Source organism: Podospora anserina, chromosome 4 (genome assembly GCF_000226545.1).
Source record: "Podospora anserina S mat+ genomic DNA chromosome 4, supercontig 4".
NCBI classification, from domain to species: domain Eukaryota; kingdom Fungi; phylum Ascomycota; class Sordariomycetes; order Sordariales; family Podosporaceae; genus Podospora; species Podospora anserina.
Window position 1 is genome coordinate 157,377 of NW_001914850.1, and position 12,667 is coordinate 170,043.

The window sequence follows — 12,667 nt, forward strand, 5'->3', positions numbered from 1 at the left end:
TTGGTATCAAATCTCCCGGTCAGCTACCATGAGCCCTTCACTCGCTGGCGACATAGTCCGAAATGATATCCGCCGCGACAATGGAGTGGTCCTTCCCGTCCCACAAGCTTGGGCTGGTGTTTTTTTATTTCGGGACGCCTATATGAATCGATGCGCACGATCATACCCTGACGATCCATCCTCCCCGCAAGTTGTCACGTTATGTGCCTGTCAATCTGCCTGCCGCCCTGGGTAAATCAGCCCCGCGAACGTCACATCAGCCACCACCCCTCTCCGTCCCGATCACTTATACGTTCCCGGGGAGAACAGGAGGTCTCTTCCGTAATCATATTGACGTGTCTAGCAGCGCTTCTCTTCCGTGCAGTCCGGCAGGCTCTCCACCCCTGTGCCCTCCTTTTCCGGCCGGCCCTGGCGAGATCTCTGTGCTATGTCAGTTCGCAGCGGAACGGTGTGGCTGCTACCCAGGTTTTCTCGTTGATTTTCATGTTGATCAGGAACAGATATTTCCCGCACGAATGATTTTCTGGTATCCCATGCGACCACCTCTAGCTGTTGGGTTTGTTCAAATCACTTCTATGCTTTATCGGAAAATAAAAATCGACATGGATTGCGGTTGGATCTGGCAGGAGAATCAGGCTTCATAGTCGGAGAATGGACCACCTATCCAGATTTCAGCAGCGCTCTTCAGGCCTAATGTTTTCTCTTGACATCATTGCGTTGCATCACTCAATAACTGAGACCTCGACAGGATGTAGGTAGAGGGGCCGGGATATTGAGTTCGCTGGTTTTCTCAACGTTCCATCAAAGAGACGGTGAAAAGGGGCACCAATGGGAAATTTTCTCTTGTCTCTGGCCGAACAGGACCTCCCTCTTGGCGGCTGAACACCACATCCGTGGATGTCTGATCATAAGGGCCAGCAGCCGCGGCATATTTGTCTACCGCGGCATATAGGAGTCTGCACATTGGGAAACCTGTTTGCCTTCACTTCATGGCATGGCTTGAGCCAATGGACGCCCGAACAACATAACATAGTGCCTGATTCTGACTATCTGGTTACTTTGTGGTGAGTTGGTACCTACTATATGTTCATTTACTGGGTTATCTATGATCAGCACGACTCTTTCCTATTCTTGCCAAGTACATGAGCGGGTGTGCTGAAGCTATCGTGAAGGCCAGAGCCACCAAGAGAAGTCCAACCTCGAAGCACGAGCTACTTTATTCTCATGCCAGTTGACATCATCTCTGCCAAAAGTAGAGACCTCCGAGATGCAACTAGGACCTTGCCACAACCAACATCTCGATCCCTTCACGAAGAAAACTTGGAATAGCGTCGCAAGCAGAAACTGGAGACATGGGCTCTGCTGCCTCGAGATCAGAGACTCTATCGAACATACTGTTTCGATGGAGGTCTCTGTGGAAGACAACCGCGCGATCAAGTCCGACGACGACGATAAATAGAGGCTTCATCTCCTCGTTTTGGACACCATTCTTCTCACCAGCAGTAGCAAGCACCAGCAGCACCAGCCTCTCTCCTGATCTCACCAACCAGCAAAACTCAAACTTGATCTTTCCCAAAGACCCAAACCAAACACGAAAAATGAAGACCGCCATCTTCTCCCTCCTTGCCCTGGCCACCTCGTCCCTCGCAGGGCCCGTCGTGGCGGAGAGCCAGCTCTCTCCCCGCCAGCTCGAGAGCCAGGCTGATCAGCTCGACACTCTGCTTGCTCTTGTGCAGACCCATACCGGCAACATTAGTACGCCACGCCTTTCACCTTCACGTTCCACCCCTTGCTGACATTGACCACTTCACCAGACTCCACCACCGCCGCGGTCCAAGACAACCCCTCCGTCGACCAGCAAAACGCCGCCGCCGCCGCCCTCGCCCCCGACTTCAACGCCATCACCAGCGCTCTCACCTCGGCCACCACCCTCCTTGCCAAGCGCGCATGGGAGGACACTGTTATCTTTGCCCGCACCGGCGGCGATGACAAGGATGGTGGCCACGGCGGCGGCAAGGACGGCCCGAATAAGTCCTGCGCTAAGGAGTGTCTCCTTGTCAAGATTGAGCTCTTGGTTTGGGAGATTGCTTGCACGATCAAGTTGGTGATTATCAAGCTTGGGTTGGGTAAGCTTTCCCAGCTGGACCAGAAGAGGGGGGGAAGTGATGCTAACAAGGGAAATAGCTTGCGTCCTCCAGATTCTGACTCCGTTGTTGTTGGCTCTTGTTGGGTTGATCAAGGCTCTTGATAAGGTTGTGCTGGGGTTGGTGATTGTGGTTAAGGCGCTGCTGCACACTATTTTGGGGACTGTGGCTGGGGCTTTGTTGGCGCTTATTATCTGGTAAGGTGGTGCCAGAAGCTTGTGGCTGGAAGAGAGAGGTTGCTATGATGGGGTTGAGAAGTGCGGTGGATAATATGTAATACATGCTTTGCTGGTGGAAATCGAAGGAGACGGCTTGGGGGCTGGTTGGGGATGGGGGGTCGCTTTGCAGAGTTGATGATGCTGGGTGTCATATCTGTCGTTTACGCTTCGCTTCGTTGTTGTTGGGTTCTTGCTAGCTACATTATTGCAGTAGTTTACTGTCGTTAATCTCAGTCTTCTCCAATCTTGGCAGCTCGACCTGCTACAGTGACCGTGGTTGGTGATATGCCTACCTAGTATGGAAAGGCTATGGATCCATAGTCCACTCAGGTAGGAAACAGGAAAGCACCAAGGATTTGGTTGATCAGGAAACGCCCAGCACGTGTTGAGATTTGAGTAGCCACTGGCCAGCATGCCCACAGCCGTCGTCATGCCGGTCATCACCCGGCAACATTTGTCGAGGAGTAACCCCGTGATGGCAAGACAGTGGGCCTATATATACCCCAAGTCTGCTCCAAGCAACCAGCGAAGTAGCTAACGTAGCTAGATTCATTGATTTAGTAGCTCAGTGATCAGTATCTGAATCCACACTGGCTGACCATCAGTATGAAAGTCCGGAGACCACCATTAGAGCTCTTCGCTTCAGGTAGTGGGTTCGATCCCTTTATAACTACCTTTTTTTTCCTTTTCTTTCGACTTTTTTTTTATATCAACACTTGCACAATTTTCCCAACAGTGAGACAACAACAACAATAACAACAACAACAACAACAACAACATCATCATCATCATCATCATCATCATCATCATAAACATCATCATCATCATCATCATCATCATCATTACAAGAGAGAGAAATGTGATTAATTACATATCATTCATTACCTGTCCAACCACTTACGTACAAGAAAAAAAACGCCCGGGTCCAACCTGCGACCACACCGCACTGGGTATTACCTCTCTTCGCCGTCATCGTCGTCGTTCACGATCGGCATACACCTCGCCAAATTGCAAGTTTTGCATGCTTTCCCTCTGCCCATTCTCCCCGTTCAAGTTACTATCCTCCCCATCACCCCTCAACCATAAACTTAGGCCCACTAACCACCACCGCCACAGCCCCCAAGTTCATCTCGGGGCTCATCTCCGGTAAATACCCCTTCAACCAGCAATTTCCTCCCACCTTGGGTAATATCGTCGTCAGGTTTGCACTAAACCCCACCCCAACACACGTGTTGTTCCGTGCTATGTTGTTGTAGATCGCGCAAGCCTTTATGCAGTCTTCAAAGGTGTAGCTTGTCATCCCTGTCAAATCCACGCCTACTCCTTTGAAGTCCATCATGCAGTTCACGTCGAACGACCAGCTGTTTGTGCCCAGGGTGATGATCTGCCGAGAGATGGCTATGCGGCCGCAGTCGAAATCCAGAAGGCCGAGGCGGGGGACGGTGATGGCTTCGGGGCCGGTGGTTTGGGTTGGGGAGGGAGGAGAGGTGATGGTTACTGTTGTGGGGAGGGGACAGAGGGAAGATTCACTGTGGTTGGTGGTTAGTGGCTCGTTAATAGGAGAGAAAGGCTGGGGGAAGAGGTACCTCCGTGCGTTGGCCACTGCTGTTGTCCCTGCTACTCCGCCGACGATTATGGCGATGAGACTCACCACCGCTAGTGCTACACTCAGGAAGAAGGTTGGTCGACGAAAGCCCCATATTGTTGGTCCGGTGTTGTTGTCCTTGTCTTTCCCACCTTTGGTGGTGAATTCGCTGATGCCTTCCTCTTTGTCTCCAGCTGATGTCGTTGAGAACTCGTACATCCCCAAGGGGCTCTTTGGCGGCCATTTCTTCGGACTCCAAGGGCCGGGGGATTGAATCCTGAGTTGGTTCCGGCGGAAGATGTGAGAGAGGGACTTGACCGGTGGCCCGACTGCTTCTGGGGCGTCCATGTTGTGTGTGAGTAATTATGTGAATAATAAGGTAGCCTTATGTTGTCGCCGGCCAGGGCGTTGTGTTGTCAAGTTGCGCGCGCGAGATGGTCACCAAATCATACGGTGTCGTGTCATGATCGAACGAGTGTGTGGGTAGAAGGAGAGAGCAAAATGAAAAACATCTCCCGTCCACATCATCCCTGGGGGGAGGTGGTGCTCGGGTAGTGTATGAACAGAACTCAAAACCGGAGAGATACTCTATCAGGGGTGGGGTTTGAAAATGCCGTCTGCATTTTGTCGCGCGTGTCTCCTCTCGGGCTTCGAATGACACAGGCACACAGCATTGGGTGTGAACTGTGCCGTCACCCAAGATCGGAACAGGAAACCCCTCAATCCTTCCAATCGTGAAATTTAAGCTTGTTGTTTTAGTGTTGGGCAGGCGGGAAATCGCTGACAGGAGGCGGGAGTACGGCACGGGTGAGACTGTCTCAGAAAACGGGGTTGATGTTGCATAACGAGCCGCAGATCTTTGTGTTTGATATTCCAATCACCCACAGACCCGGTCAATAAGCAAGCTTGAACCAGCGACAAGAGACGGGGTTTCTGAAAGTTCAGTTGCCGTCAACCCGGGAAGTGGATTGATGAGGAATAGCTATTGAATCCGGGAATTTGTTACTGGTTGTCCCGAGGGGCAGTCCTATGTGAAAGTCATCACACCTTTTCCAACCATAGTCCCAGCTAGGTATGTACTTATGTAATCCCAACTTTATACATCCGTGATCACAGCTCTGTATACTTGCCATTACAGCTTCAAAGACAAGTTGATCAAGTGATTATGGTGCTGTTGGGCTTGCCAGAAAGGTGGCAACAGGCCGACATTGTTGAACAAGTAGGCGGCGACTGCTGAGTACTCCAAGGCACGTGCAAGGAGCTGAAAAATTAGCCCTGAATAAGATATTGGATGGCAACTACGACCGACTTTCTAATGAGCAGTTGCGGCCGAAATTGTGGGGACCAGGGTAGCATATCGCTCATCTGTGGAGCTGGCAGAGAAAGAGAGGCTCCCAGCTCCTTTATCTAGAGCCATTCACTTGCTCCGCCTGAGGATTCACCGAAATTTCTGATCTTCCCCACACTAACCGGCTGTTCTAAGCATCTATCAGAAGCCTGCCAAACGCTTTTCAAAGCTCCCACCGCAGCTTGAACCAAACAACCCACACAGGCTCCAAGCCAAGACCGACAAGATGTTGTCCATTCCCGCCATGCTCGCCAGTCTACTGACCTTCACCTGCGTAGGATCTACCCCCTCAACAACCTTACCTCTCAACGGAGAAGCCACTAATACAATCCTACAGACCATCTACAGCTCCCCCGTCTTCTGGCCTTCCCCCCCCATCAACAACAGCAGCAGCAACAGCAGCTCCGGCGGCTTCTCGGGCTACAAGATCGTTCCCATCCAGTGGGACCTCCCCCATTGACCCCTCCGCCCCCGATACCAGCACCAGAGTCACCGTCACCAGGACAGTCCAGGACGCCATTGCCCAGATGGAAGCCTCCCACCCCGGCTGGAACACCAGCTTTCACGCCCAGCTCGTTGGCATGGGTATCACCACATCGTCAAAGGCCTCCGTCTTGACCGACGAGCCGGAGAGCTACGGATGCCTGACCGATAGAGTTTCCTTGACCTGGTCAAGGGAGATTGCCCAAGGCATTGATTACCTCCGACGGGTGTCGGGGATGGCAAAGAACAGGCCCGGACCGGGCAACTGCGGGAGGGTGAGCTGCAATTGGAATGCGGCTATTTGGTTTTGCAACGATGTAAGTCGTTCGTCCTCACTGATAGCTTGGGAGCGTTTGGTCTTTGTGACGGTGGCTGACAAATCTATAATTTTTGTAGAACAAGTACGAGAAAGAGGTTGAGTGGAACTCGATTGCAGATGGAGCGGAGTGGGTGCTGGATAGATGCACAATAAAGCAGCAGTGGGTGGCTGGGGTGTCGACGTATACGGATGGATGGAACGTACGGGTTAGATCCGACGTGTGTTAAATCATGGCTGAGGTACCCGTAATGGTTCGAGGTTTCTGGAGAGTCCGAAAACATGGAAGAGTCAGGTCCGGCGCTGATTCAGACAATCATGATCGACAGCTTTAAGCATGTGTCTGCCTCCCAACATTACCACATTGATCGTGATATTGGGATGTTGAGGAATGTGCATACGAGGTTGCTCACTACATCCATCACACCATGGTGTTAAAAGTTGTCCAAATCGCCATTTCATCTATCAAGCCATTATTGGCGCCTTACATCCTCTGAAGTCCATCTATTCCAGAATGATCGCCGTCTCCAACCTCAAATCCCGACTGCTCGCCCCGATCTGAACCTTGTACTCTCCCCTCCTCATCCTCCACTGCTGCTTGACGACATCCCACACACTCAAGTCCCTTCTTGTCAACTCAAAGATCACCTGTCTTGTCTCCCCCGGCGCAAGAGGTCCTACCTTCTTGAACCCTCTCAGCTGTCTAACCGGTGTCTTCCCGTCCTTTTCAAAATTCGGCACACCGAGATAAAGCTGCGCAACCTCTGCTCCGTGCAGATCGCCAGTATTGGTGATGTGACATGTCATTACCGCCACTACATCCCACAAGTCTGGATGTCCGCCTTGAACGATTTCCTTGTTTTTCTCGGGCCACTCCCCCATGTTGGTATCGACACGGGGTTTGGCAGTGGTATGCAAGGATGAATACGAGAATGAGGTGTAGCTCAATCCAAACCCGAATTCGAATCTGGGTGTGATGCCATCTCTGTCAAAGGCTCGGTAATCGAGCAAGACACCCTCTCTGGAAAAGTCATCTTCGGGAAAATCTTCGTCTTCTGCTCCTGCTGGATCGAGGACAGCGCCGTAGTCTTGCTCTGATTTGGCAATGGTGTATGGCAGGCGGCCGGATGGGTTGACGTCGCCCCAGAGAATGTCAACCAGACTGTTGCCGGATTCTTGACCTGGTAGGCCGGCCATGACGACGGCTGTTACGTTGGGGTGGGTGATGAATGCTTCGACTAAGCGGATGCCGGTGGAGTGGACGATGACGATGGTGTTGCTGCACCAGCTGGCTACGTTGAGCACGAGGTCGTCGCTGAATTTGTCGGTCAGGTTCTTTCTGTCGAATGACTCGGATGCGTAAGAGTTGATGAAGACTGTGCAGGCGTCTGCGTTGAGGTATGGCGTGGGGTTGCCAGACCAAAAGTCCCAGCGAAGAATGCCCCCTTCTTTCCGTACTCGATGCTGAATCGCCTCAAACGGGCTGACCACATACGGCGGTGTGGTACTCCCCGATCCACCCCCAGTAATCAAGGTCCCATTAAACGTCTCCCACCCATAATTCTCCTCATACCCACCCCCATACCGATCCCTGTTCGTCCACGGACTGGCCTTCACCTGAGCATCATACCCAAAAACGCAAACAAACCTCCGCTTCCTCCCCAACGGCAACGTCCCCTTCTCATTCTTCACCACCACCGTCCCCGCCGCCCCAACCTCTCTAATCAACCCCCCATGATCCTCCATCACATCCACCGCCCCATGCCTCTCCAAATTCCCCCATATCGCCCTCTCCGGATATCCCCTATCCTGGCCCAGCAGATACCACCCCGCCAACACCCTCCTCGCCATATCATCCACCCTCTCCTCACTCACACTCCCATTCCTCACCGCCTCCCCCAAACTGCTCCCCCAAAACCCCTTCCCCGGCATCACCAAATCCAACCCCGCATTCGCACTCCCCACCCCACTGACCTGCCCATCCCAATCACTAACCACAAACCCCTCAAACCCCAACTCTTGCTTCAACACCCCATTGATCAACTTGGAATTCTGACACCCATACGAGTGGTTAACCCGCTGGTAACTACACATCACCCCCCCCATCCCCTCCTTCAACCCCTCCATAAAAGGCCAAACATACACCTCATGCAACGTCCTATCATCAACCTCGGTACTAACAGCATGCCGTCCATTATCCCAATCCCACCTCCTCCTCGTCTCCTGCTCATTTCCCACCCAGTGTTTCCCCACCGCTACCACACCCTGCTCTTGCATAGCTCTTGTCACCTTCCCAAATAACTTTCCCGCCAGATAGGGGTCTGGTCCTCCCCCTTCCCAGCTCCTCCCCCCTTTGATTATCCTGCCTATGGGCCCGGCGACGGGACCAAGAGCAATGTTCACACCGCGGTTGTGAAACTCCCTACCTAAGGCGCGGCCATAAAGGGACATGAGATCTGTGTCAAAGGTCGCGGCGAGATGGACACCCGCGGGAAAGGCGGAGACATATTCCTGGCCGCGGAGAGAGGCAGGGCCATCGGCTATGCAGAGGGAGGGGATGGATAGTCTGGGGATTGGGGCGGTGTTACCCACGCATGGGCCCGCATGGCCGATGGTGAGGTTGAGTTTTTCTTGGAGGGTAAGGTTGGAGACAAGGAGGGAGGCGAGGTGGTGGGGGTGGAACCAGAGGGGGGTGGTGCCGTTGGCGGTTGCTTGGTAGGGATAGTAATGTTAGTACGAGAAAAATATATTGTTTTGAGAAAGTTGTGCCCCGGTGATCAAAGGTTGCGGTACGAGTGGGTTGGTTTGTAGTGTTGGGTTACATTGGATGTAGCTTTAGGTATGTGTGGTCGATCATAATAGGGCTGATATCATAGAATAGGGGCAAGACATACGGGCAGGATAAACCGGTGGACTGCGGCCATAGAATGGCAGTTCTGAAGGGGCCTTGTATGGTACAAACTCATCCCTGTGCTCTTGCTCGATGAGGATAGGCTTTTGATGATTTCGAGATGTGTGCGGGTTGGCGAGGGTTTGAATGGCTGACAGCACCGAGATGGCGGCTTTCTTGGTGCTGAGCTTCCACTTTGGGGTCTTGCCAACTGCACTTCCTCCGCCTGCAGATCGTGGGTTTGGGCCCCAGAAGCTGGCATAGCGGCCAATGTTCTCGAGACACTTCATGATGGGCAGGATGATGTGTGTGGTGAGTTGTCGGGCTAAGATGGTAGTGGTATGCGGCTATCAATGCATGTCACAAAGCTGGGTGGCGGTTCGTTAGGCTGGTACCGAGAGCAGCCGGGCAGATAGCGGCAGTGAGAAGCAGGGTCACCAAGACAGCCTGACGGATGATGAACGAGTGAGAGGAGTGAGATGAAATGGATGTTGTATGACAAAAAGTCCTTCTTTTTGTGAGAGTGAGATCTTTCTGACCGCCTGTCGTTTGTTGAGAGCTGCACATGGGTTGTTTGCTGCAAGGCCCGGGCCGCGGTGTGGCCATGGCGGGGTCGGTCCCGGTGCGCTGGGTCACCAGCAGGGCATCCATCAGCACCCAAACCTCAACTGTCGAGGGGTGTCATCCATCATCAACCATCCCATCTTTCTTTGTTCCAAGACCTCATCAGAGTGATGTATCCCATGGAGTCGAAAGCTCCCCTCATTTGGATACCGCCACACCCAAGGTAATAACCGATGTTTCATGCTGCCTAGTACCTCCAAGTTCACACTCAGGATCATCCCTCACAGGTGAGTCATGAAGAAGCAAGGTATGCCCATGCTTTATTTGCAGCTTCAATATAGCTTCATGTGACACCAAACCATCCCCCATCGAGCAGGTCCCTCTCTCAGCCCAACGGCACACACGATGCAACTGCCCGTCGGGACAAAAGCAGAATTGCATCGTGGCAGCACATACACCCAAGCAACATCTTATCGCGATAAAGTGATCCCCAGTCGCCCCCATCCAATCGATCATGACCATCACCGCCACCACAAGAATTATCCAGGCGCTTGCCTCGCTTTTATTTTTCTGGCCTCAATCCAATAAATCCTGGTCACAGAATGAAAAGAGTGGCAAATGAGCGAGCCCCTTGAAATAAGGACCAATCTTCAAAACACCTCAAAACCGGGTTAATCCAACCGCCATCCCGCAGAGGACCTACCGACCTACCCTATCGCATCTCGCTCCGTCCCGCCCTTCCTCCGCGGCGCCGTGGTCCAATTCCCGAAAGGCCCAGCCACAAAATGCACAACCACCCTTGAGCCATCACCAGCCGGTTTGACCACCACCACTTGATGAGAATTATCCGGGTTACTATTCATTGTCTCGGCCGGCAAGGCGAGCTCCCAATATCATCCCCTCCCGGGGCTGGAAAGATGGGGGGAAATACACAGGAGGGTTGCTCACCCTTCTTTGTACTCTGTATCACAGGTGGTGGAAAGTAGCCTCGGTGTAGAATACGAGAACGCCGAAGCATCGCGAGGCTCGCCTGATCAAGGTGAGTTTACCGAGCGGGAAGCGGTTGACGCCGTTGAGGTGCATCTGCAACACAATGCCAATGGTAATGTTAAGCTTTTGCCCATCTTCCTCGCGTCTGCGCAATCCCGTCATTCTCCCCTCACTTCTGGTCAGGCACAAATATCGATATTACCCCGCATGGGGGGGGGGGGGAGAAGACACGTCGGCGTATAGAGAAATACCTCGCGCAAGGCGCGTCCCGGGGTATAGGAACATATCAGCGCATTCTCTGGCTGATAGTGGTGCGCTTGAAGAAATTGCCTGTCACACAATTGGAATGTCGAACCCCTAGCCTTGTAATCCCATCACGCAACGAGGTATGTACTGGCAAGACAGAGTCAGGTGTTGGTGTGTATGATGCCGTGGAACGGAGCACGGCCGTCGTGCCTCGCTCCCCCGTGGGACAATGGACCTCCAAGGTGAGGTGTGCAACCCGGGTCCGAGGACGGGAACGGAGGGAGGAAGGGTGTTGATGATCAATCCTTGGTAGAACTCACCGGAAATTCTGTGAGGAAAATTGTCTCCAAGCCGACATCTCCCCGTCGTTCCAAAGGCCCGAGTCCAGAACACTTCTCCGGATATTGCCCCCGGTAGTGCGAACTAAATCGCGGAAGATCCCTTCCCTCTTCTGGTACTTCCGAGGATCCGCTATCATCTCTCTCCCCACCGCGACCCGGAAATCGTTCCAAGGCAACGGGAAAATTGTCCAGCAACCACAAGTGCCACGAGGGGAATTCCCACTGGTTTCAGCCTTGATCAGGAGCTAATTCCCAACACCCGGCATTGCAAACCTTGGAAAGCAATCGACGATTTCAACGATGTGCCGGTCATAATGACGACGACGACATTGCCGAGCGATCACGGCGGTGTCCGATATTGCGCACAGTGGAGTTTTGTTCACTTTTTTTTGCATTTCTCAGCTCTGGGGCTTCGGCCCTGAGTGGAGAGGAAATTTACATTTTCAGCTTGTTGGGTAATGAGAAGAAGCAAAGGCGGCGCAGAAGTTGATTGCTGGATCTTTTGGTGGTGGTGGTGGTGGAACAAGTCAGCCATGTCGGCGTGTTTTTCGAAATTCCTTCTGTCGGCGCCGAAGGCGAGGCTTTGTGCTGCCAGTCAAAGCCCTCCGACGGCACCGCGGAGGCCCAGCCAGTGCCTTGCATTGTAACAAGTGCGATGCTGAGAAACCGTGATACCTACTGTTGGGTCTTGTGCAGGTAGCAAATGGTTTCTTTTACCATCCCTTGGTTGGGGGGGGGGGCGGGGAGGGGGGGCGATCGGCAGTGTTCGAAAGAATGTCCTTGTCGCAGGATGGAGCTGTTTGTTCTTCATTCAGCTCCAGCGAGATCGCGAGACATGCGCTTTGATGTCTCTGCATTTTGTTGACTTGCACCCCTATTGCCCCTGCAGACTGCGCAAGCTTGCCCTTTCTTTTGGCTCTTGTTCTTCTGTCGGATCTCAGGATGAAGCCAGATGATGAATCGATTGCGATCTTTTGCATCACTCACAGGCCCAGGGGTACTGAAAAATCCAGGGGGCTCTCGTGGGAGTGGAGGTTGCGTCCCCGCGGGGCCAGCCCCAATGAGGTTAAGCGTCAGGAACAGCCGTTCTATTGGATCGCGGAAGCATTGACGGACCCGTGATGGTGGGACGGATGTGCGCGGTTAACGGCCAGGGGGGGAGGGGGCGTGAATATAGCCATCAGGGGGGAGAAGGCGGGAAGCAGCGAGAACGCTTGTCGAAGGTTGGAACACTTTTTGACTTCTGACAGCCAGTGGCTCCTGAACTGCCCCTTGGCAGATTTTGGTGATGCTCCTCATGACGGCCATCTTTGGGGCTGCTTTTGTGCCTGGCCGAGGATGCCCGGCTCACTGCCGAGGGCCCGACCGGCCGTAGCATTTCCAGACTGTTATTTCTCTGTTGTCCGAGGTCGGGTGAGGTCTGTCCGCTCTGCAACCCTCTCGATGGCCTCGTCACATCGTGCGGAGGGAAACGAATGGGCGGGAGGCGCCAAAACGGGCTCGCTTGGCCGGTCCAATCGGGAACAGATGCTATCACCATTG

The 12,667-nt window shown here is 53.2% G+C and overlaps 4 protein-coding genes across 4 annotated transcripts; 2 read left to right on the forward strand and 2 right to left on the reverse strand.

The window, feature by feature from the left end:
* Positions 1–1,598: 1,598 nt before the first annotated feature.
* PODANS_4_3765 (uncharacterized protein) lies at positions 1,599–2,345 on the forward strand (the record flags this gene model as incomplete). The annotated part of the gene is made up of 3 exons (XM_001905746.1): positions 1,599–1,755; positions 1,815–2,126; positions 2,185–2,345. The coding sequence occupies 3 exons, from the start codon at positions 1,599–1,601 to the stop codon at positions 2,343–2,345; spliced, it is 630 nt and encodes a 209-aa protein (XP_001905781.1).
* Positions 2,346–3,431: 1,086 nt separating this feature from the next.
* On the reverse strand, positions 3,432–4,295 carry PODANS_4_3760 (uncharacterized protein; the record flags this gene model as incomplete). Its single annotated transcript, XM_001905747.1, has 1 exon — positions 3,432–4,295. The coding sequence occupies one exon, from the start codon at positions 4,293–4,295 to the stop codon at positions 3,432–3,434; it is 864 nt and encodes a 287-aa protein (XP_001905782.1).
* Positions 4,296–5,822: 1,527 nt separating this feature from the next.
* PODANS_4_3755 (uncharacterized protein) lies at positions 5,823–6,324 on the forward strand (the record flags this gene model as incomplete). Its single annotated transcript, XM_001905748.1, has 2 exons — positions 5,823–6,095; positions 6,175–6,324. The coding sequence occupies 2 exons, from the start codon at positions 5,823–5,825 to the stop codon at positions 6,322–6,324; spliced, it is 423 nt and encodes a 140-aa protein (XP_001905783.1).
* A 274-nt stretch (positions 6,325–6,598) lies between these two features.
* PODANS_4_3750 (uncharacterized protein) lies at positions 6,599–9,274 on the reverse strand (the record flags this gene model as incomplete). Its single annotated transcript, XM_001905749.1, has 2 exons — positions 6,599–8,805; positions 8,989–9,274. The coding sequence occupies 2 exons, from the start codon at positions 9,272–9,274 to the stop codon at positions 6,599–6,601; spliced, it is 2,493 nt and encodes an 830-aa protein (XP_001905784.1).
* Positions 9,275–12,667: the final 3,393 nt, after the last annotated feature.